This window comes from Otolemur garnettii, unplaced genomic scaffold, assembly GCF_000181295.1.
Source record: "Otolemur garnettii isolate 467f Iridium unplaced genomic scaffold, OtoGar3 scaffold00005, whole genome shotgun sequence".
Taxonomy (NCBI): domain Eukaryota; kingdom Metazoa; phylum Chordata; class Mammalia; order Primates; family Galagidae; genus Otolemur; species Otolemur garnettii.
The window spans coordinates 41,580,318-41,605,954 of record NW_003852400.1 but is presented as its reverse complement, the minus strand read 5'-3'; the positions used below and the strand labels follow the sequence as shown (position 1 = coordinate 41,605,954).

At 36.5% G+C, this 25,637-nt stretch overlaps 1 protein-coding gene across 1 annotated transcript in view; it reads right to left on the bottom strand.

Moving 5' to 3' along the window:
* SLC38A9 (solute carrier family 38 member 9) overlaps positions 1–25,637 on the bottom strand; it is an 83,869-nt gene that overhangs the window by 40,080 nt on the left and 18,152 nt on the right. Inside the window, exons 3-8 of the mRNA XM_003782759.3 lie at positions 10,659–10,791; positions 6,509–6,630; positions 6,303–6,366; positions 5,948–6,041; positions 5,200–5,370; positions 2,068–2,127 (exon numbers count right to left, since the gene is read on the bottom strand). Coding sequence (XP_003782807.1) covers positions 2,068–2,127; positions 5,200–5,370; positions 5,948–6,041; positions 6,303–6,366; positions 6,509–6,630; positions 10,659–10,791 — 644 coding nt within the window. The remainder of the gene's footprint in view (positions 1–2,067; positions 2,128–5,199; positions 5,371–5,947; positions 6,042–6,302; positions 6,367–6,508; positions 6,631–10,658; positions 10,792–25,637) is intronic.

Genomic DNA, 25,637 nt, shown 5'->3' with positions numbered 1-25,637 from the left:
CCACAACGCCTGGCTATTTTTTGGTTGCAGCCGTCATTGTGGTTTGGTGGGTCCGGGCTGGGGTTCGAACCCACCACCTTAGGTGTACGTGGCTGGTGCCTTAGCCAGTTGAGCTATAGGCACCGAGCCTTTAGTCAGCATTTTAACATGTACTTTTTTCTTCTATGCTATGGACATAAAATTTTCTTATGCTAACTACAGTGATGAAGAGCACAGGGCATGGAAGAAGTAAATGACATAACAAATCCCAACTCTGCCACTTAATAGTTAGCTGTCTTTGGGCAAATTAACTTCTCAGTGTCTTGGTTTCTTCATCTAGAAAACAGAGTTAATGGTACCTAACATAATAAAGGTCAATGTAAAACACTTAGTACATGCCTGTGCATAGTAAGTCTTCAATACATGCTAGTACATGCTAGTTGTAATTACTACATTAATTGAAGTGGATTATTTCATAATCTATTTACCAGACTGTTCAAAATTAACATTATCAGAGAAATCAAGAAGTGCTGGAATCAACTTAAGATCTGGCATTGCAAAGTAAACTGACTTTGCTGATGGTAATCTCCAAATCATCTAAATGCAATTGTGATATTCATGACTTAATGAATAAACTTTATGAATGAATGAATGACTTTAATGATAAACTTTAATGATAAATGAATGACTTTAATGATAAACTTACTATTGGAGTAGAAATTAATATCAGAATAACAAAAGTAAAATAAATCTTTCTTTTTTTTCTTGAGACAGAGTCTTACTTTGTCACCCTCAGCAGAGTGCCGTGGCATCATAGCTCACAGCAACCTCAAACTCTTGGGCTCAAGTGATTCTCTTGCCTCAGCCTTCCGAGTAGCTGGGACTATAGGTGCCTGCCATAATGCCTGACTACTTTTAGAGATGGGGTCTCGCTCTTGGTCAGGCTGGTCTCAAACACATGAGGTCAGGCAGTTCACCCACTTCAGCCTCCCAGAGTGCTAGGGTTACAAGCATGAGCCACTGAGCCTGGCCTAATTTTGTCTTTTAAGACAAGAATGTTATTTGGCCCTTTGAAACTTCTGAGGCTAAAGATAGGGTGCAAGCCATTTTAGCCTAATAATTCAAAGGAATGTATATGTATATTCACAGGAATAAGAGCGAGTATTTCACTCATTCATTTTCTAGTGTTAACAAATGACAGTTTTAATTAATGGGCAAAGTAAGACACTGAATAGCAAACATTGGAATATATACTTCCTGAGAGGGGGGACTTTTGTTTGTTCATTATTATATCCCTAGAGCCTAGAATAGACTGACACATAATAGGCTTGATACGTGTTTTAAATGAATTCTCCTCTGAGTGATCAGTGTATACCGCCATCAACATGACATCGACTTAATAGCCCTCAACCCCAAATATATAAAACCTTTAGGTCATGTTTAAGGTTAAAGGATAACTGTTAACAAGGTTACAATAAATTTTATATTCACCTTTCCTATGACTGCCACCCTTGATTAAATGCATAGGCCATAAGGATTTATTTTTAACAAATAAATAAAGGAAACTTAGTTCTAAGAAATTAGATTTTTCTGAGAGCCAAAGCTTCCATTTATTTTTCCATATTTACTTACCAACCTCTGTTCATTATTAGGAAATTGATTATTTTATAGGTTATAAATGTGTGTAGCCTACATATTAGTAACTAAAATAATAAATTTCTAAATCTAAGTTAACAAACTGAGAACTGTGCTCCTGGACATCTAATACAACTAGCAGTGATGTAGGTTCTTGAAAATATTTATTGATTATTCACAGGCATTTATGGATACTACAGTTAAAATTGTAAGTTGTATAATATGAATTAAATATTGTCTAGTTCACATTACCATAACCATTTTTGGAGGGTTTTTTTTATAAGCAATTACCAATTTAGTAACTGTTACCAATTTAGTGACCAATTTAGTAACAGATTAATAAACATAATGATTCTGTAGTAATCATTTACCTAAAATAATGTCATAGGTTCTACCTTAAATCCTTTCTGGAGCAAAGTGGGAAATAAAGAAACAAAATTTCAAACTACTTACCAGGGGTGCTATTATTGGTACTCAATATAGTATCTGAGTCATTAATGTGATGAAAAAAATCTAAAAATTAAGGAAAAAATATAGTTTAACATTGAATAATTATAAATCTAGCATTCTCCAAGGTCTTTTATTTATAAAAATTTATTATTTTTTTAATACAGGGTCTCACTTTGTCACCCACGTTGGAGTATAGTGGCATTGATTATAACTCACTGCATCCTCAAACTGCTGAGCTCAAGCAGTTCTCTTGCCTCAGTCTCTTAAGGAGCTAGGACAACAGGTGTGTGCTACCATGCCCAGCTCTTCAAATTTCATTTTACTTTTTTTTGTAGAGACAAGGGTTTCAATATGTTGTCCAGGCTGGACTTGAACTCTTGGCCTCAAGTGATCCTATTGCCTCAGCTTTCCAAAGCACTGGGATTACAGGTTTGAGCCACTGTCCTTGACTTATAAAGTGTTTAATACATGGTATTTACTGTGTAATAATATTAAGTAGTACACTGAACTCAAACTACTTCATTGATAACATAGCTTCTCTTTCTACAGTTTTCTTCACTTATAGGAATGATAATATTATTAGCTTCATACTTCCACTGTGAAAAAGTCTTATGATTAAATACTAAAAAAAGGCTTGGCACCTGTAGCTCAGCGGCTAGGGTGTCAGCCACATACACCAGGGCTGGTGGGTTTGAACCAGGCCCCAGCCTGCCCAACAACAATGACAACTACAATATCAATGACAAAAAACAGCCAGGTGTGGTGGTGGGCGCATGTAGTCCCAGCTACTTGGGAGGCTGAGGCAAGAAAATCACTTAAGCCTAAGAGTTTCAAAGTGCTGTGAGCTGTGACACCACAGCTCTCTACCACGGGTGACATAGTGAAACTCTGTCTCAAAATAAATAAATGAACAAATAAGTAAATACATGCATACATACATACTAAAAAAAAACTACTCATAATAAAGAATCAAAGGTAGTTTAAAGGCCTGGAATAAAGACAATGTGTACATTTTTTTCTAATTTATATAAGTATAGTTATATCTTACAGAGAGTAAAGGTCTAAGGTGTACAAAAAGGGGAAAATAACAGTTATACACAGTTAAATTTATGTGGAAAGGAAAATTACCTAAAGTTTTTTACAAAGTACAGCAATTATCAAGGGTGTATGTTAACTAACTATTATGCTCACAAGAACCACTGAGTTAGACTAAAGGAAATAGCAAAGAAAAAAGCATATGCAGATACCTGATACGATAAAATCTATAGTAATTGGGTAAGAATGCGTTTATTCACTAGCCTGAGGTTTACTGTCTCATGTTTGTATTAAACTTTTATAGCCTTAATAAGCATTAATAAAAATATTTGTTATTGGGAAACTTATGCAAGATGGTAAAAGATGCTAGGTTATGTTATAAAGTTGTAAAAATAAGTTAAAAGGTTTTATGGTCTTAAAGGTTAAATATGTGAAGTATTCACCATCAACGTATGTTTCTCAAGATAACTATCAGAAGTAGAGTGCTCTAGGCTTTTACAATATCTCCAAGGGTTACTTGTGATTTAAGATCGGAAGTTATGAATCTTTATGTAATTTCTTGATGCCAAAGGCTAGTAAGACCTTGACACAAAGTATACTGGGTGGAATAGCATCTCCCTCCAAATTTGTGTCCACCAGGAACCTCAGAACATGACTTGGAAACAGGGTCCTTGCAGATACAATAAAGTTAAGATGAGCTCATACTGAATTAGAGTGGACCCGAAAGCCAATGACTGGTTTTTTTATTGAAGAGGAAAATGTGGACACACACACACACACAGAGAAGACAGCCACATGAACAGAGGAGAAATTGGAATGATGCAGTTACTTGGCAAAGAATGCCAAGGATTACCAGCAACCAACAAAGGCTAGGAAGAGGAAAAAGGATTTTTCCTAGAGCCTTCAGAAGGAGCAGGACTCTGTTAACACCTTGATTTTGAACTTTTAGCCTCCATAATTATGTTAAGAATAAATTTCTATTATACTCTTTCAGCTTTTGGTAATTTGTTATTATAGTTCTGGAAACTAACACACCAAGGCTTAAGGACAGCAAAAGAAAGAAAAACCATAGGCAAAGATCTCTTATGAAAAGAAGCAAAAGTTCTAAATAAAATATTATTAGTTCCTGACCCTGCAAAAAAGCAAACTCAATTTAGTAGTAAGGAGTTAAAAATATGTACATCAAGACTAATCAATTAGGTTTACCCCAGAATATAAAAATACCTTAAATGTTATAAAATGTATTCATTTAGTTCATCACATTAACATTTAAAGAAGAAATTCTTCTCCCTCTTTTTTTTTTTTTTTTGGATAAGGTTTCACTTTGTTACCAGGGCTAGAGTTCAGTGGCCCTGAGCACAGCTTGCTGTAGTCTCAAACTCTTGGGCTCAAGTGCCTCAGTCTCAATAGTTGGGACCGGTCACCGAACAATGCAACTAGGCCCAGCTAATTAAAAAAATTTTTTTTTGTAGAGATGGGATCTTGCTACGTTGCCCAGACTGGTCTTGAACTCCCGACCTCAAGTAATCATCCTGCCTTGGCCTCCCAAAGTGTTGGGAATTAAAGGAGTGAGCTACCATACCCAGCCTAAATAGGAAATTTAATCAAATCTCTTGATTATCTCAAAAGATATAATTACTTAATAAAATTTTCACATTAGTAAAAATTCCTAAGAAAACAAGAGCCAGGGATGTCTTTAAATTACTAAAGCAGGGCGGATGTAGTGGTTCTACATATAACATTCTTTAACAACAAACACCAATGGCCTTCACAAACTTATCAGTTATACTAAAATTCTGTGGTGAAGACTGAAACAATACTTAACAAATCTGCTGGGTTATATAAATATTTTATATTAGTATTTTGAAGGAATATTATTCATTTAAAAATTAATGTTTGGAAATGACCATGATACACACATGTTATTTGAGATCACAACCATAAAAACAAAAACTAAATAAAATATATCTATTTTCCAGAATTACATATATTACTTCTTACTTTATCCCAAGTTTTAGAATTTGAGGCTGGAACTAAAATATTACAGTAGTAATTGTACTTGAAAGGAACTATGCTTAAGTATATGATATGAATACTTACTAAAAAGAAACTTTCCAGTATTAAAAAGGAAATTAGACATAAGCACCCAATAAACTATCATTGCTCCAATCAGAGACACCAGGGAGAAAAGGAGACTCGACCATTGCCCAAAGGAGCCAAAATAATATCTGCAGACATCTGGATATTCCCACATAGTTGTATCCAATGAAGCTAGACAAAAGATAAAAGAAAGAAAGATACTATAACATGTTGTGTGATAATAGCAATTAAAACATTATAGAAAAATGCATAAAAATATAGACCAATGGAATAATATAGATAATCTGAAAAATAGATTATAACTTCTTATAATTAATGAAAGCAAGTGATAAACCAAGGCTAGACAAACCATTCAGTAAGGGACAGAAAACATTGCTTAATATTTGGCATATCTGAGTTATTCTTATGAAGAAATCTGCACCAAAGTGAATGCATTCTGTAACACCCCATCCATCTCTCTGAATATCAAAGGCAGCTGAGCTCAGCTGAAAACTGTGAATTAGAGAAGTAAAGCTTCAGGTACAAAGTGTACAGATGACACACATGTGGCACATATACATTAGTGATCTGCCTCAAGGGGAAATGCTTATTTATTTATTTATTTATTTTTGCAGTTTTTGGCCAGGGCTGGGTTTGGACCTGCCACCTCCGGCATATGGGGCCAGCGCCGTACTCCTTTGAGCCACAGGCGCTGCCTGGAAATGCTTATTAATACCCATAATCTACTTTTACTGTGTTAAATTCTTACATATCATACTCCGTGATTTCACTACTCTGTAGCAGCAATAAAGTGTTAAAAAGCCCATCAGTGTGATGACACACATTCCAGTAGTAAATCCAGCCTGTTTAAAAATAAAAATATAGAAGAGCATATGTCATCATGTAAGCATAAATTTATATGCAACCATGTTACCCTAAACAGTTATGAGAAAAACCTGACAACTCAGTGAAAAACTAAACATAATTCATCAATTTTCTATAATACATTTTATGTAGATTTATTAAAACCTCTATTACAACCTCTATTTATAATAACCTCTATTAAAACTTACGACATAAAGAGAAAAATTTTAAGCAAAAAGTGTGCTGAAAAATTATATTACCTGTTTTATGCCCCAAGGAATACTTAGTATAGATGTTCCCATCATGGTATTCCAAATCATAAAACTGAAAACACAGAGTAATAGCAATAAAAATACGGAGTTTGAACCTTCAAATATTTTAATATAAAACAAAAATTAAAATACTCAGCGATTTTCATTCATTCACATACAGTTTATATCACGCTCCCAAAAGAAATTGTACTCACATGGTTACTAAACTGGTGTTTTTACCATATCCTTCAGTGTAACTTTGAAGTTTATAAGCAGAACCCAATGGACTATACACATAGCACTCTCCTGGAGGTGGAACTACATGGTCTGGGGCAAGCTGGCAAAAGGAAACCGAGAGGTGTTAGAAGCAGTTAATGTGAAAATAGGTATTTTGTATACATTGCAATAGCTAGTCTCTAGACACATTTTTAAATAACATAAACAAATAGTACACATTCCTGACTAGTGAATTAAAAAATTCTTTTCCAAATGTAGTAGAAAATCGAAATAAGCAAGAGGTTAGGCTATAAACACAATAAACTGTCCATCTAAAATAAAATTACTAGATTTTCAACTGTCAAAATGTTTTTCTCTTCATTTTTACAAAGATAGGAGGAAGTAAAGCCAGCAAAAACTGAGATTAAGGAAATCTAGATGGAAGAGAGTCTGGCCTGAAGGGAGGGCAATTTCAAGAACCAAGTGGTAACTGAACTCCGATATGAGGTAAGAAAGAAATAACAGACAATTTACAAAAATCCTGTGGTAGGAAAAGAATGAAATGAGCTAACATGGTGTAAGGGAAAGTCAAAACAAGGATTTTTAAAGATGAAAGACTTAAGTATGTAAGCAAAAAGAAAGTAGCCAATAGACACAGGTTGGACACAAAACCCAAAGAGAAGCTTGGCGCCTGTGGGCGCCAGCCACATACACCTAAGGTGGCAGGTTCGAATCCAGCCCAGGCCTGCGAAAAACCAATGACGGCTGCAACCAAAAAATAGCCAGGTGTTGTGGTGGGCACCTGTGGTCCCAGCTACTTGGGAGGCTGAAGCAAGAGACTCGCCTGAGCCCAGGAGTTGGAGGTTGCTGTGAGCTCCATACCACAGCACTCTACCCAGGGGGATAGCTTGGGGCTCTGTCTCAAAAAAAAAAAAACACCAAAAAAACTCCGAAAGAGAATGATTGAATAGATAAGTTTCTTATACACACAGCTTCCAGTTCACGCCCATACATTTCTATCTTCCTATTTTGGAGGGGAACGCACAGTTTTCTAATTAAACTTCTTCCCATCTCCCTTAAAAACAGTTGAGAGGAGGTAATCCTTAAAGACATAAACAAGTATAAATCAACAATCTTTTCTATTTAGTACCATGTATGTAAATCTACAACTTTGTGCTGGGTTTAGTGTTCAAGATAGAGACTCTACCTTTGTACTAGGTGTAGTGTTCAATATACAGATTCTAACTTTGAGAAGCTTACATTCCAGTTGAAGGACACCTGAAGCAATTGTATAAGGCTAGAAGACAGAATAAAAATGAAGTATTTAACTGTGGAGCAAACTGTGTATCAGGAATGACAAAAAAACAGGAATAATGGGGACAGCTGTGGAAGGCTTCATGGAAGAGATGGAACATTAGGCTTCAGTAGGAAGACAGGACATGAAGTGGCACAAAAAGAAAAAGTCCTCCCCTTTATATGCATACAACTGGTGGTGTCTGATAGGCAAAAAAAAAAAAAAAGTCTTGAATGCCATGCATGGTATGGCTTTGGAAACAACTATTTCCTAGAGACACATAGGCATAGATGGAAATGGGGCTGCTACCTTCTCTTTACTCTCAGTTCTCTTGGGCCTGGATTGTGTTGTCTACTGCCATGGAGTAAAAAGAAAAAAAGGACACAACTATGTCTATATCAGGCAGGAGAAAACCCAATACAGCTAGCAAAGTGAATTTAGAAAAAGTGAAAATTGAAAGTCTTATGAGGCAGGATAAGAAGTGGGGCCATGCACAGTGGCTCTAGCCTGTAATCCTAGCACGTTGGTAGGCTGAAGCAGAAGGATCACTTGAGGCTGTGAGTTTGAGACCAGCCTGAAGAACACAGACCTCACTTCTACAAAACACAGGAAAATTATCCGGGCATGGTGGTGTACACCTGTAGTCGTAGTTACTTGGGAAGCTGAGGCAGAAGGATCACTTGAACCCAGGAGCTTGAGGTTGCAATGAGCTATAATGATGCCATTGTACTGTAGCCCAAATGACAGCGTGAGACCCTGTCTCAAAAAGAAGTGGTGAATTCTTAGGAGATACAGAAAAACTGGAGGATTGGATTCCACTCTAGCAGTAGTCCAGAGCAGTACTTTTTGAACTTGAATCACATAAGAATCTTTTTTATTTTTTTTGAGACAGTGTCCACTCACTATGTCCCCTCAGTAGAGTGCCGTAGTGTCACAGCTCACGGCAACCTCAACCTCTTGGGCTTAAGTGATTCTTTTGCCTCAGCCTCCTAGGTAGCTGGGACTACAGGTGCCGGATACAACGCCCAGCTATTTTGTTTTTGTTTTTTTTTGTACTTGTCATTGTTGTTTGGCTGGCCTGGGCTGGGTTTGAACCTGCCAGCCTCAGTGCATGTGGCCAATGTCATAACCACTGTGCTATGGGCACCAATCCCCACGTAGGAATCTTGATGACGATTTTGATTCAGTTTATAGTGAGGCCCGAGACTGCATTTTTACTTAGCTCTCAGAGATGCCTATACTGCTTGCCTGTGCAGGCCATACTTTTATTATCAGGGATCTAGCTAAATAGTTTTCTTTCCTTCCCCATTTTAGAATAAAAATGTTAATGTAACTGGGAAACTGTTTATAAATAAAAAGGTTTAATTAACTCTGTAAATACTCCACAAAGGCCTATGTTTTCATATTGTCTGCTTTTCAACAATCTTTTAGGAAAAATAATTCTGAGTTTCTCAAAAAAATGAGTATAAATCCATAATCAAAATGGTTATATCACATAGGTAATTTTAGATCACAGTTTGTATAATTTTATTTAGTAGAGTCACCTCAGTGTTGGTTAACAAAAATGATTAAACTTGGTGAACAATGCTAACTTAATTACCACACAAACAATGTATGTTCAGGTGTAGACTTGTCCAGCTGGTATCTTTGAAGTTTGCTTCCAAGAGCAGAGCCTGTAGAAGGTCTGAACTAGACTCTGAAATACTGGATTCCCTCTATTTCCCAGGAGGCTTAGATAATTCTGTTATGGAACTAAAATTTTACCACAATTGCTAGCATAAAAGCCTATATGGAAAAAATGCCACAAAGAATTGGGGAAAAAGTTATCCCACTTAAAACATTTTGGAAATCCCTACTTTGGCCATGTAAAGGGGATCTTAACATTTATTTCAGGGCTATTGTGAAGATTAAATGAGATAGCTATGTTCAAGTGATGCCCAGAACTTGTCCCTTAGTAAAAATATCTAAAGAATATCTAATGTTCCTTTCTTCTTACTACTAATACTATTTTGAAAAATCGTATTTTTTCTCTCAGAATGTTCCCATTTTTAAAGCTTTCAAGTTTCTGATTATCTTATATGTGATAGCTTTTATAAGCAACCAAATTACTTAGATATTTCTGATTCTAAAATAGCAATACAGATTTTAGAAGGCCCAGGGTCAACACATCTGGCTTTCAACCTGATTATTATATTAACCCCTTCCTTAAGAATACTTTTTGTATTTTTAACAATTACAAAACAAAATGAAGCACAGCATGCCATGGTAGGTAGTCCTTTATCTCCATCTTTGATCAAGAAAAAGATGATGCCAATTAAGAATATAATACACTTGTGGGGACTACAACAGGGACTCTACCTAACAAATGCAAACACTGCAACCTCATTGTACCTGCACATTAATCTGATATTTAAAAAAAGAAAATATTATATTTATATATGTACACATTTCTCTTTCCCACTCTTAAAGAAATTTTTTAAGAACTTTCTCTTATAGCTTCAAAGTTAAAAATAGACCTGCTAAAATCTGTTATTAATCAATACCCTAAACTGCCACATCGAAAGTAATTTACTCTCCTCAAAGTTCTTAGGATTGGAAATTAGCAGAATTTAATCCAAAAAAATCTCTAGCCTGTTGTTAACGCTGAAAGATTATTTCAAATCCATGCCAGGCCATGTAAGAATGAGCCAGCCTGAGATGCAGGGCATGTATTAATTACTATCTTTGACTTTGGATGATGCCGTCCTTGGAATACAGACAGCAAAAAGTTCATTCCCTGGGAGCTGCCCAGGCTTATGTTGTTCACTATTCATTTCAACTTAACTTTAGACAATTAGTAATGCTTTGCCTCTTACCAGTGCCTTGTCTGCAGGAGTGGTGAGCCGGCTGTAGTAATGAATTCTCTTGTTCAGGGCAGACGCCTGGTCGCTAACCCTCTGAATGACATTATTCACATTGACGATGTTTGTGGGCTCTATATAGAAAGGCCTAGAGAAGGGAATATACACTTGACAAAAAGTGTTCAGCCAAAAATTCTGGAAATCAGCCTTTGAAGAAAATGACTTCTTGTCCTCCATTAGAAATGATATGCACAAAGGCAAGGCATTCACGTCTCACTTTTGGTGGAGAAAGAAAAATGTCATAAAAGAAGTATTATCCTGGTCACAGAATAAAGCTTTTATCTCATAATAGTTTTACTTTAAACACCCTTTTTTAATCTTAAGAAATAGAGGAGACACAGCAGAAAGAGCTTAAATCAGTTATTAAAAAGAAATACAGCAGCTATTGCTTTCCAACAGTGAAACTCAGACAGCTTGGAATAGTCTTCCAAAAAAGCTTTTGGCACTAAATCAGAGAAATCAGAGACTAAAATGTCCCTGTACAGAAGAACCTCTACTCCTTCCCTATGGGTCAACGTTACTTGCTAGGATAAATAGAATTCTTATTTCTTGGTTCATGTTTTAAGTATTAGTAATCTCAAACATCTCTCTTATGAGACTTATTCAAAGTAGTGTCAAATGGAACATCAGGACACTAGAGATAGTTTGCCTCATTTTATTTTTCTGTGGATTTTAGTAACATACCCTATTATTTATGTGTATGCTTCCTTTCCATGACTATGTCCTAATCAACTGCAGATTTTTATATTCAATCATCCTTTCCAGTCATCAGCATTTTCTGTTCCTTTCTGAAACTCCCTCATTTTCTTTCTAAGCTCCCAGAAACATTCTATCCAAAACAGAAAGATCTGGCAGACTTGTATGAAAAGACTGCACTCCTGTGTTGATCCTTTGAGCCTCTGAAGCCATCCATGACACTGTGGCCCAAATGGCATATCATTTGTCATTTCAGGTTATACACAGATCCAAATAACTCCTCTACACTTTTGGTTCTGAAAGAAGCATAAAATTTATTAAGGTATGGTAATAATTTCGGGAGACACTGTTATCCTTAATCTTGTGGGAAGCACTTGAAAAACCAAGTGACTGAAAATTTATTTTATGCTATTTTTCTAACTAATTCTGTGATATTTGAGAAATGGCAGTATAGATTTGAGTCTTAAATTTCTAGTTAGCATACAGAATCTTTGAATCTTTAATTCTCTCTCTACCATAGCACCTAAATATGGGAGGTACTATGTAAAATCCAATGAATTTGCAAGTAGAATACTTGCTAGAGCCAATATGTGGATTGAGCTCAACATGGTATATTTCATATACTAAGAGCTATGGTTTGAATGTGTCCCCCAAAGTCCACGTGTTGGAAACTTAATCCCCAATGCAACACTATTGAGAGGTAGGACCTTTCAGTGGTAAGTAGGTCCTGAGGACTTTGCTCTCAGGAGTGAATTAATGTCATCACTGCAGGGGTAGGCTAGTTATCACAGAAGTGGTTCCTAGGAAAAGGATGAATTCAGCCCCCGCTCTTCCCACTCTACATTTGTGTGCTCTTTTGCTCTTCTGCCTTCCATCATGGGATGATGAGCAAGAAGGGCCAACCCAGATGTGGGCCTCTAGACTTTAGACTTCTCAGTCTTCAGAACTATAGATCTCTGTTTATAAATTACCCATTCTCAGCTATTCTGTTATAGCAGCACAAAACGAACTAAAATACTAAGCATATCATTGTTCAATGAATGAAGTGGTGTCAATAAACTTGAAGGGGATATAAGGAAAATGAATGGGTCAGAAGCTGAATAAACAACTCCCACTTACAAATTTGGGAGCCTGATATTACCACCAATCGTCCCCAAACATTATGATGTCTCATATAATTTATATCATGGTCTCTACTATCCACTAAAAAGCAATGCAAAAATATTTCTATCTGGCAGACATTTTAATCATACCTGTGGTCTCACTCTATAGTGCATTCCCTTCTTGCTTTGCGAGAATGATGCCCCATAAAATTTAGGAAAGAATGATAGCTTTAGTGCCAGTGTAAAGCAGAAATTGAAGTTGACCATGGGTTACTTGATAGAAAGAGATGTAGATATTCTACTTGTAGTTTTGTACTCTGAAAATTCAATAATATTAACATTAACCACTAAGTTGGTTTGAAGGCATGCTTGCTGAAAAGCAGTCAGGAAGCGCTAAGTTTCTTGGCTCCTGGCTTCTTACAGAAGTGTTAACTGTACCAGTTTAGTTGGCTTGACTACTCAGAGGGCAGAACGACTCTGAAAGCTTTTCTTTTCCAACCGTTTTCATCGAGATGCTGAGCGCCTGTTCAAACAAATATTTTGGAATCTTTTCAAAACAGATGCTCTTTAAAAATACATAACTCAGCATATTTTCACTGAATTATTAGAAACATATGCTTAAAGCTTCATTTGAGAAAGTAAAAATATAAATTATATTTCTAGACTGAACTTTAGTTGAATTTGAAAATACTTTTAAAAATGAACAATACTGCACAAAGAACAATGTTCAGAAAAAGACCTGAAACTTGGGCTTTCGTTTTTTGAACATAGTTTCACATGGCTGCTTCCTATCAATGTTATTTCTCATTTGAAATGTAGTTCATCTGTGCCACACTGAAAATAAAGAAGTTACATTTGTTTTTCCTTATAAATATTTATGGTCATGCCACAGAAAAAATGCTTTTAATATTAAGCAGAATTTATAAAATATTTCAAATGTGAGTCAAGCCTCATATTTTTATTTAATACATTTCTTATAAACAGACAAACATTACCACTACCTAACACCTTTTCTAGGTTTTACTCCTCAAATTCCTTAAGGATTTTTGGCTTGTAAATCCATCTCCACCCTTTACTGACAACATGAGGCCCCAAATGAATTCAATATTTAAGGATCTACAGACAATAAAACTATAATATAGTCAAGACAGTGGTCACCTCTAGAGAGGAAGGGGGATATGTTTGCTGAAGGACCCATGGAGAATTTCTGGGGGGCTGCTATTTCTTCAACTTATTTCCTAAATTGTACATATACAATGTACTTTTCTGTACATGTGATGTATCATATGATAAAAAGCTTTACAAATTGATCTTAAATAAAAATTTCTTTCAAGATTTAGTAATGAGACTGAGAGGAATCTCTAAAATCTTTTGCACCATATAGAAATTTGACGGTTATCTTGTAGCAAAGTACCTTAAACAATTGTCAATTTTAAATATGAGTTATCTATTTTCTTTCTACAAAAAAGATAAATATTCTACATTTGTTGACCTCTTCTATGACAACATGTGGCTGTCAACAGTATGCTACACAGGTATGTGGCAGATATTAAAAACCAAAAAACAACCTCCCCACTATACACTTACTCTATCTCTAACTCCCTTCATGGTAAAGATGGTATGGGTTTTTTATTTTTGTTTGTAAGACAGGGTCTCACTCTGCTGCCTGGTCTAGAGTGCAGTGGCATTATCACAGCTTACTACAGCCTGGGCTCAAGTGATCCTCTGGCCTCTCAGCCACCCAATTAGCCAGGACTGTAGGTGTACAACACCATATCTAGAACTGTTTTTTAACTTTTCTTTCTTTCTTCTTTTTTTTTTTGTAGAGACAGAGTATCACTGTGTTGCACAGGCTGGTCTCAAATTCCTGGCCTTAACCTCCCAAGTGCTGAGATCGCAGGTATCAGCCACCATGCCCAGCCAAGATGGTGGTGTTTTAACGGTGTCTGAGAAAGTAATGTTTTTTTTTTTTTTTTAAATGTTATACAAAGAAAATTCTAATGATGGATATTTGGAAATGTTTCCTTTGTTACACAATATTATTGCTGAAAATATTGTGGGTTACCAATAAAAACTCATATCTACAATTCTATACACACGGATTCAAAATTTTCTAAGATTTAAATACTTCTAAATGAAGAATTTAAATGATCTTTTAATCTATTATTAAACATATCAAAAAAAATCAAAGGAATAATTACAAGACTAATGCAAATCACCCTACTACTGTCTTGGTATTTCTTTCATGTAATACAAGTATTAAGGCTAATATTTTAATTGAAAAATATTCAGAAGCATAATATATTTAAAAATCAATGACATTAAATATTTCATATGTGGAAATTTACAGACACTAAGTATCATAATAAAACATTAATTTATAAAAACATAACTATTAAACAGTTCTAATTCTACTATTTTTTTATTTTGTTGTTGCAGTTTTGGGGGGGGCCGGGTATGAACCTGCCACCCTCGGTATATGGGATCAGTGCCCTACTCCCTGAGCCACAGGCGCCACTCAACAGTTCTAATTCTAATGTGAAGGATTCAGCATGGCTGAATTCCAAATGCTTTTTTACTGTTTGTATTCTTCTACCTAGTGTACCTTCCAAACTGACACCTCTGAGGTAATCGGTCAGAGACTTCAGGACCTTCCTGAGGTTTTTAGCATCTCTCCTGCAACTCAGGCCACAAGACGGTGGGTTGTAGCCCTTGTAATTTCTCTCCCAGTTAACCTGGGGAGGATGGTTCTGAGGTAGGGAACTGGCAGACCCTGCTCAATAGGAGTCCCAACACCAAGGTCTTTGATAAAACAGGAGGCAATAGAGAAATCAGCCAAAACAAGCTAGAACCAAGATAGCCACCTCAGGTTACCCTCACTGCCCATTATATCCTGCTTATAATGTATTAACATACTAAAGGAAACTTTCACCAGCACCAAGATAGGATACAGACACCTTGGCAACTTCTGGAAGTTACCCTCTATTGTTTAAAAAGAGGAAAAACCCTTCCTTGGTTCTGAGAATTCCCCACCCCTTTTTCAGAAATCTTATAAACAATTCTCCCTCCAATTAAAATAAAATTAAATAGAAGGTATAAAACAAGACCCTGGAAATTCACAAGGTATTACCACTCTCTGTTGCTCTGAGGGACAGCCAAGGCTCTGAGAGATAGCCCTGCTCTGCGTATGGGGCAGCTACCTTTCTGTTTTTTACCTCAGTTAACTTGCTTTTGCTCTGCTGGCTTGCTCTTAAATTCTTTCCAGTGCTAAGCCCAGAACCTCCTTGGCCTTTAGGTTAAAACCTTGTTTTAGGGTCCACTTTCCTGTATCAGTTCTATCAACTCCTCCCTTTCATCCAGCAAAGAGATTTGCCATTTTATGAGGGCTCCCTCTAAACCAGTGATTTTTTCTTTTCTTTTCTTTTCTTTTCTTTTCTTTCTTTCTTTCTTTCTTTCTTTCTTTCTTTCTTTCTTTCTTTCTTTCTTTCTTTTTTTAATTGTTGGGGTTTCATTGAGGGCATAAGAAAATCAGTGATTTTCAACTAGTGTGCTGTGAGAGGATCTTACGTGTGCCATGAAAACTTTTAAAGATCATTAATTAAATTATTTTTGAAAGAAGTTCACAGCACAGTAAGTATATTCTTTTTTTTAATTCTGTTTTTTGATCAACATAATTTCAGTGTGCTATGCAAGTTTAACTATAGGTTCAAGTGTGCTGTGAGATAAAAGAAAGGTTGAATAAACTGCTCTAAATCAATACTTTTAAACTTTCTTATGTGTGTGTGTGTGCACACGCATGTGTGAATGCTGGGAGGGCAACTGCTGAAACTGAGTGGTAAAGAAGAGCTAGGAGGGCGCACAAATGAAGGGGAAAGCAGGAAAGTGGAGAAGAGAAGAGAGATTTGGGATAGACTAGAGAATCAGAAAAAGCGAACAAAGCTACTTGCTATTTCTACATTAACAGTACTAACCTAACCAAAACATTAGTATTTTTAACTTTAAAAACTTTACTAATTCTTGGAATGCAAGAATATACTAACTAGCAATCCAGTCACTAAATCCAAGAAGTAATACCTTTGGTGATGAAAATTCACCAAATTTTAACAAAACATTACACATTGTTGGATGAAACTGAAATGAACTTTGAATAAGTTTAGATTACTGTGTGACAAGGTGTTGTTAGATTTAAAAAAGAAAGCACATTAAATTGTTATTGATATAAACACAATTTGCAAATGAATACATGAAGGCATATATATATATACATACACACACACATGAAGACGCACATATCATACAAGATATGTATTGTCCCATTTTTTAGATTGTTCTTATCATCTTTTTAACTGATTTAAGAGTAGTATGATGAATCAGCATCTCATTACTTTAATATGTTAAAAAGTGAAATGTTTATATTCTATATATAGTTTCTCTATTTTCACGGGTAAATTGAAATATAATGGTTTCAGGTTTCAGTATTTTCAAATTACATTTAAATATATATCAAATAGACATTTAGAAAGAAAAAGAGTAGTATGATGAAAAAGGATTGGAAAAAAGTAAACATTTTTAATGTTTAACACTTCATTGACGTTTATGGGTTCCATATTTTAGAATTCTAAGCCGTTACTTAGCTGCCAGTAAACATCCTCGTCAACAACATATAGACAAAGAACTTGACCTAAAATTAATTCGTAGGCTCATATATCTTAATTAAAGACAGATTCTGCTAAGAGTGGATTTCAAAATTCTTTCCAATGCTTTCAGATTTTGGCCTTAAGAAATCCATAAATTATGTCTTAATTCTACTGTGCTGAGGCAAATACTCTTTTATGGCTACAAAATGATCAGTAACAGAGATGCTGTTTGGGAAGTTTTAGTATCAGCATCAGAATGAGGCTTAAAGAAATAAAATGATTTCAGGTTTCAATATTTTCCAATTACATTTAAATAAACACCCAGGAACATTTTGGTCAGTTTGAGATGCTTCGTTTTTTCTCACGGTTAACATAAGCAGAAACTCTACCACTCTGTCTCATCTTTTACCTAGAAAGAGTACTTCCAAAAGGACATAGTGAGCAACATTAAACAAAGGGAGATCAGGAATATAGGAAAATTTCCCAATAGGGCACATTTCTCCGCATAGCTTTTCCTTTTTTTCACTTATGAGAATGCCAAAATAAAGCACAAATAGTCTCAATTTATGTAAGTGCAATAATTTAACAGATATTATTAACTTAATATTTTGAACTAAAGAGCTTGCCTTAATTATAAATGAAGAGTAGACTTCAGGCTGCAATACCATGCCAAGTTTTATTCTCCTTCTTACACAAATCTACCAAAAGAATTTCTGGAAAGGGAATAAAATTTCCAGTTTCATAACCTAGTAATTCCCCATAAGAAAAAAAAAATGGGGAATAAGAAAAATGCCAGGCTAACATTTTAAAATTTCTTTTCTTTAAAAACTAGAAAGGCAACAAAAGAAGGTAAAGAAGTTAGTAAATATATTTGTAGTATAATGAGACACATCTTATTTTTAATCCTGATTCTTCAGATGAATATCAAAATTGCTTTCTTAATTCTCTTAATTAAAAAAACCCCACATTAGCTCAGTGCCCTTAGCTAGTGAGTAGGGCGCTGGCCACACACAAAGCCGGCCACAAAGCCAGCAGGTTCAAGCCCAGCCTGGGGCCTGCTAAACAACAATGACAACTATAACCAAAAAGTAGATGGGTGTTGTCGCAGGTGCCTGTAATCCCAGCTACTTGAGAGGCTGAGGCAAGAGAATTGCTTAAGCCCAGGAGTTTGAGGTTGCTGTGAGCTGTGACACCACAGCACTCTACTGAGGGCTACATATTAAGATTCTGTCTCAAAAAACCCCCCCAAAACAAAAAACCCCTACATTTACCCTATAAACAAATCACCAAAGAAAGAGAGCCTCTTATTCCTCTCCACTGTGTACCCTCCAAAATGTAGGTGTTGCCAACATGATGATACTAAGAGGCAGGGCCTGTAGGAAATGATTAAGCCATGAGGGCATATTCCTCATTAAGGTATCAAGGCCCTTATAAAAAAGGGTCCACTCAGCAATTGGCTAGCTTGCTCTTCTACTGCTAGGAATTCACCAGGCCAAATGCCAGTGCCTTGACCTTGGACTCCCCAGCCTTCAGAACTATGAGAAATTCATTTCTGTTTTTTGTAAGTTAAACAGTCTCAGGTATTCTATTACAGCATCACAAAACAAACTAAGACACTTAGAAAAGGGATTCTACACATCAAGCCTTAGACATCTGCATCATAGCTCTCAAAGAAGGCAGATGGACCATAGCACTGGTCCCCAACCTATTGGGTACCAGAGACCAGTTGCAATGGAAGATAGTTTTTCCATGGTGGGAGGATGGAGAGCAGCTATAAATATGGAGGAAGCTCTCTTTGGTGACCCTGCTGTTCACCTCCTGCTGTGTGGCCTGGTTCCTAACATGTCCAGGGATTGGGACCACAGGACTAAAGAACTGCTTTACCACTAGCAACAAATGGCTGACACAAACCAGTCATTCAGGTGATGATGGCCAAAGTTTGAAGTTAGATGCCAAATACTGCAGTAGCCTGACAAGAACCCACTGCCAGTTGCATGGCATGTCATTTAACAGACCAGTCCCAGAATAACAGAACAGACATATAAAGGCAATAGTCCAAAATAAAACCTGCCCTGCCAATTGGCTCTGATCTAACTGACTTTTACATATAGGAAAATTTTGCAAACAAAATATGAGACATATTTTGGAAAAAAAAGAAAATAAGTAATGTTAGAAAGGACATGTTGAAATGGGAACTTTCACATCTTACTGGTCAAACAACGTTGACATAACCTTTTTAGAAAGCAATTTGGCTGTATGTATCAAGAGGTTTAATTATATTTACATTCTTTATTCTAATAATTATACCTTTGAGACTGGACATAAATAGATCAAAATGTAGCATAAAATTATATAGAAAAGATGCTAATCACAGCCTTTTAAAAATAATTAATGCTGGGTACAGTAGCTTGTGCCTTTAGTACCAGTTACTTAAGAGGCTGAGGCCAGGAATTTGAGAATAGCCTGGGCAATGTACTCTGTCTCTTAAAAAATAAATAAAAGGATTAAAATTGTAAACAATTTAATATTCAAACATATTAAATTATGTACATTTACTACTCAGATGATGTTTAGAAAAAATTCCTAATATGGAAAATGCTTATAACATTTTCTTTTTTTGGTATTTCAGCAATCCTTAAGAACAATTTTTACTGTAAAACATTTTACTACCCTTTGAAACCCAGTACTTTCCCCGTATCTATCACTGTTAGCTTTAATCTTTATCCCTAGGGTTTATAGCAGTTAAAATCTTTGGAAGATCTTTCCAAAGGACTCTGGGTTTGCTTCAGGGTTTAGGGAGAGGCTAGAAATTGTTGTCTAAGGAGCCATTTGATCAGAACAGTTTTATTAGAAGCAATTGTGAATGTGGAATGAAATTATGGTGAGTGGGCCTTACTTGTTAACTTCCCCAGAAACAAGTGGTATCCTTGTAGGTCACAGTGGTAGGAAATAGCAGTCTCTATGATTGCTTATATGTGAATCCTTTCTTGCAGACCAGGGGTCAGTTATCTATGACCCAATGGGATAAATCTAGACTCAGGCTGTTCCCATAAATAAAGTTTTACTGGAACACAGCCAGGTCCATGTGCTTAGGTTTGGTCTCTGGCTACTTTCACCACACAAGGGCAAAGTTGAGTCCATATGTCCACAAAGACTAAAATATTTACTGTCTTATCTTTTATAGAAAATATTTGCCAGCTTCTAGGTCACTGAAGGTGCCCGCAGGGACTTAGAGCTAGAGGAGAGGCTTCCATTCTGCTTCCTGGGCAAAGTGGATGAATGGGGAGGAGATATAATGCCCTTACCTCATCTATGTCCGGGAGCATCTGAAGAGGCTTTCCCTTTAGAAATGTTTATAACCAGGTATCCTGAGGCCTCTTTATCCCTTGTGAAATCTCATATTTAAATGAGACCGACATATAAAGGCAATAGTCCAAAATAAAACCTGCCCTGCCAAATTTTAAAAAACCAAACAAAAAGAAAATCAACCTCAGCTCAACTACTACAACAAATCCTCTTACACAGGGCAGCACCTGTACAGAAACCCTCCCAAAGCACCTAACCATCAGTTCTAAAAATCACCTTGTTCCACCCTCAGTTGGGCGCAGTCAAAACCTACAGCATAGTCACCCACTGGGTGATCCTATGGGGTGCTTACTAACATGCAGTACTAGTTGTTCAGGATGGTCAGAAAGAGTTCATGGTGCTTTTGGAAAGTCAATTTGAGACAGGAGCGATCCTAGATTTACCTTAATCCTGTTTGGGGGACTGAACGAGTTAAAGCTAGGCCTCAGTCCCTGCAACAAGGCTGCTCTATTTCAAATTCACTCATATTTCTCAGCTGTAGTCCTTTGGGCTTCCAACCTAAAGTTTATGGAAAGCCTATTCTTATTTAGTGGGCTCTGGATTCCAATTTTTTACTCCTGTCTATAAGGCTGTCAAAAGCTCTGCTCAAGGCTCATACATATTGTAGCATGTCAGTACTTCAGCACCACAGTTAAAAAACTAGACATGGCAGCCACTCTTGAGGAAACGCTGGTGTCTCCTTTCTGGGTTTGTCTTCTTCCTGCTCTAGGCCTCAGAATTCTTCGTTGTTTTAATAGTCTTCCCATGTCTCCAACCAGATTTCTTCATTTTTTAGAGAAAATTCAACATTTATTAGGGCATACTTTTTCCTTCCTTCCTTTCTTATTTTATTTTTAATTATGGGTACATAGTAGCTATGTATCTTCAAGCACAGTTATAAAAACATTTTTCAACTTTTCTAGTTATTCTTAACAACTTGGTCAGCCCAAATTCTTTAATTTGTCATTCACAGAGTTGTGCCACCATCACTACATATCATCCACTCTAGAGCATTTTTACCACCATCAAAAGATCCCCAGACCCAATTTTCTCCTCTCCCTATGCCCTGGCCACCATTGATCTACTCTCTGTCTTTATGGCTTTATGTAATCTAGCTGTTTTATATAAATGGAATGATACAATATGTGACCTTTTTTGAGTGGCTTGTTTTTATAGCATGTTTTCAAGTTTCATACATATTGTAGCATGTCAGTACTTCATTTTTTTAATAGTCAAATAATATTCCAGTGTATGGATACATACATCACACTTTGTGAATCCACACATCAGCTGATGGACAGCTGAAGGCAGCTATGCTCACCACTATACCACCAATGCACTTAATTGATGAATATTTGGGTGGTTTATACTTTTGGTCATTATAAATATTATGAACATGTGCTTATAAGTATTTGTGTAAATGTATGCTTGGACAGATACCTAGGAGTAGAATTGCTAGGTCATATGATAACTCTGTTTAGTCCCTCAAAAGAGGGACTGTCAAACTGTTCTCAACAATGGATGCACCTTGTATCAATCCCACCAGCAATGCGTGAAAAAGAACCATGCCTTCTTTTTAAGCAATTAATACCTCATTTACTAGTCTTAATAAAATAGAAAATATGTAACTATTTATAGACATAATTTTTTTTTTTTTTTTTTAGAGACAGAGTTTCACTTTATCACCCTTGGCAAAGTGCCATGGCATCTCACAGCTCACAGCAACCTCCAACTCCTGGGCTTAGGCCATTCTCTTGCCTCAGCCTCCCGAGTAGCTGGGACTACAGGTGCCTGCCACAACACCCGGCTATTTCTTTATTGCAGTTTGGCCGGGGCTGGGTTTGAACCCACCTCCCTTGGTATATGGGGTCAGCACCCTACTCAGTGAGCCATAGGCACCACCCACTATTTTTAATCTTTAACTGGGGAAACACTGCCCCTGGATTAAAACAGTGAGTATATTCCTCAAGCAATCCTTCACCATATCAACACTGGTGATGACAGGACTGTGCATTCACCCCCACCCCAATTCCATCACTTCATCAGCACAGCAAACTCATAACTAATAATCTCATTATATGATTTTTAATAACGTGAATTCCATATCACTGGACTTTAACAAGATCCTGCATTTCCTGTGCCTCCACGAATTCAATAACTATTTGGCTTTACGTCTGTTAAAAGAAGTCTCAAATCTCTTGTTATATACATACTTGCCATTGGTTTCACTGCTTCTCAGTATTACACTATGCACTAAAACCTTTTTGACTAAATATATATTTGGATATGTTATAATATTGAGCAGAGACTGATGCTAGTCCAATTTAGGGGTCCCCAAACTTTTTAAACAGGGGGCCAGTTCACTGTCCCTCAGACTGTTGGGGGGCCGGATTGCGGGCCCCGGGACAAATCGGCTGCTAAGCAGGACAGGTAGCAGTGGCAAAAACACCCGGTGGGGCTGGATAAATGTCCTTGGTGGGCCGCAGTTTGAGGACGCCTGCACCCTTTCCTCCCAACAAGACATACTTTTCAGTTGGCCCTAATGCGCTAGGCAAACCCAGATAAGCTACCACTTTCTTCAGGATTCTCCAAATACACATGGCTTTGGACTTACTTATACTTGAAGAGGACAATCATGGCCATCAAGTTGGAGCTGCCTTAAAACTAAATGTATACTTTGTTAGCCTGGGACCTTATTTCCAGTCTTACTGGAAACCTTTTATCCTCTCCAATTCTTTTCTCTCTGTATTTTTCTTTCTTCCTTTCTCTCTCTCCTTAGACCACATGCACCAAGAACAGTCAGTTTAGGCTGCTTTACAATGACAGTATTAGTGACAGGTGAATGTGAAGGGCCAGCTACAGAGGCACAGACTATAAGACATGACAAGAAATGCGGTGCCATAGCATCCATAATGTGTTTAAGGAGACAAGAACTACTGACCATTCTAAATACTCACCTCTACCCCTCTGCTCTTATCAGAGCACTTGAAATGTTATCAATTAGAAGAACTCTGACCTTTTAGGTTAGGATTTTTTATTTTCAGGATAGCCATGGAAAGGCATTAGATTAGGTCTCTGACACATCAAATTTTCCTTTATAATACCAAGCTAACAACAGAGCGCTGGCAGGAATAGGACAGATAAGCACTGGTAAATAAGGGGCAGAAGAAAAGGATGGTTTACAAGGTATTGCCTAGGGAGTTAAATCTGAACAAATTCCTGCCCTGGGTAACACTGGGCAAACAAAGGAGGATATGAAAGCCCTAGGACCTGGGACAAATGGAAGAGGAAACAGTAGTAGATGAAAATTTAAAACCCCAAAAAACAAAGCTCAAAACCACATTAACCATTTCACAATTTGGTTGTAGGCTGACTGGGATGGTCAAGTCCCCCCGGGCATAGTCCGTTAACAGAAAGTATGAGAGAAGCAGGAAAATAATCTCTTAGACCTGCAATTATTAACAGAATATATAAAATATATCAACATAGGAGACTTCTAAACTTGTCTGTCTCACTATCCCAAACCAAGTGAAAAACTGACAGGGAGGAGAAGGTGTACAGACCAAAAGGTAAGCCTGCATAGTTGGAAAGCTCCCCAAATGATCCAAATGATTATGACATGTATCCTTCCCCTATAATGCCAGGCTCCTGCCTCCACCTGTTTAGTTAGAACCCCAGTTCTATCAAAATGATAAGCAGAACACAGCTATCTAAAAGTATCATGCTATCTTTTAGTCCAAAGCAGTTATTAAAATTCTTCCGTGTGAATTAATACATGATTTTGATTGCCACCTAGTGGAAGAGATTGAAAACCACAAGCTAATACAAGGATCAGTAACTCAAAAGTACAAAATGTTTTCTGTACTCTGAGCGCCAAAGATAGTTTCCTAAAGTATGGGGATATGTAAGGTGATTCTAGGTGGCACAGGATGAACACTATTTTAACTAGTTGGTATTTACTGCAATGAATATTAGAAAAAAGGATAGACCACACTTCAAATCCACCATTTCACAAATAAGTGAAGATAAAGCCAAAATAAACCCTTGTTTTAAAAAGTAAATAGATTTTTAAGAAATATTAAATTATAACATTACACAAGTGATACAGATATATAACCAAAATTATAAGGCAATCTAAAATGAAATTTTGGAAATAATTGTCTAAGCTGGTTCTTCTAATGGAAAATACTTTTCTCTTAGTGTATATGAATTTTAAAGTAATCCATATTTTAACAGAAATAATACTGTTTTATGGTACTCACACTTTTTTCTCATGAAATAGTTTTTGTTTTCTTCCATAGAAATTATTTCACAGGAAAATCAACATTCAGCATCACTAAGTTTATATTTGCCTTTCTTAAAACATGCTTACCTAGGTAGTTATGCCATAATTATAAAGGGTTGATTCCCTCTCACTTTGACAAGTTTTGCTGTAGAAAATGTATTTCCATTTAATCTACCCAGCTAAAGAAATTTTCAGAGGACTGTTTGAACTCCTGCCCACTTACTGTAATGGAATACACTTTTATGACCTATGTTCTATTGTCACAGTGGTCAATTATTCATCATAGAATTTAGAGGTTTCAAGAAACCCTGAGCACTTAGTCACCATTCATTAGTGTTTGTATTTACTGATGTTGAAATATATAAGTGAGAATCAAAATATTCATCTCATTATCTTTTCTGATGGCCAAAATAAATGAAAATGATGAATTTCTCACGTGTTAAACTTCACAATGCCACCTCTAGCTGCACACATTTAAGTTGGATGTGGTGGCTCATGACTATAATCCTGGTACTCTGTGGGGGCCGAGGTGGGAGGATCTGTTGAGTTCAGGAGTTCCAGACCATCCTGAGTCACAGCTAGACCTCAGCTCTATCAAAAATAGAAAAATTAGCTGGCTATGGTAGCACACTCCAGCTACTGAGGAGGCTGAGGCAGAATTGCTTAAGCTCAGTTGCTGTGAGCTATGATGACACTACTGTACTCTATCCAGGGCAACAGAGCAAGACTCTGTCTCTAAACAAACAAACAAACAAATATACATCTAAACATTTACATATACATAAAATACAAAATTTACATATACATCTAAACATTTCTAAATAAGTATGTATCTGATAATCTAAAACACACTTTAATCACTGTTAAT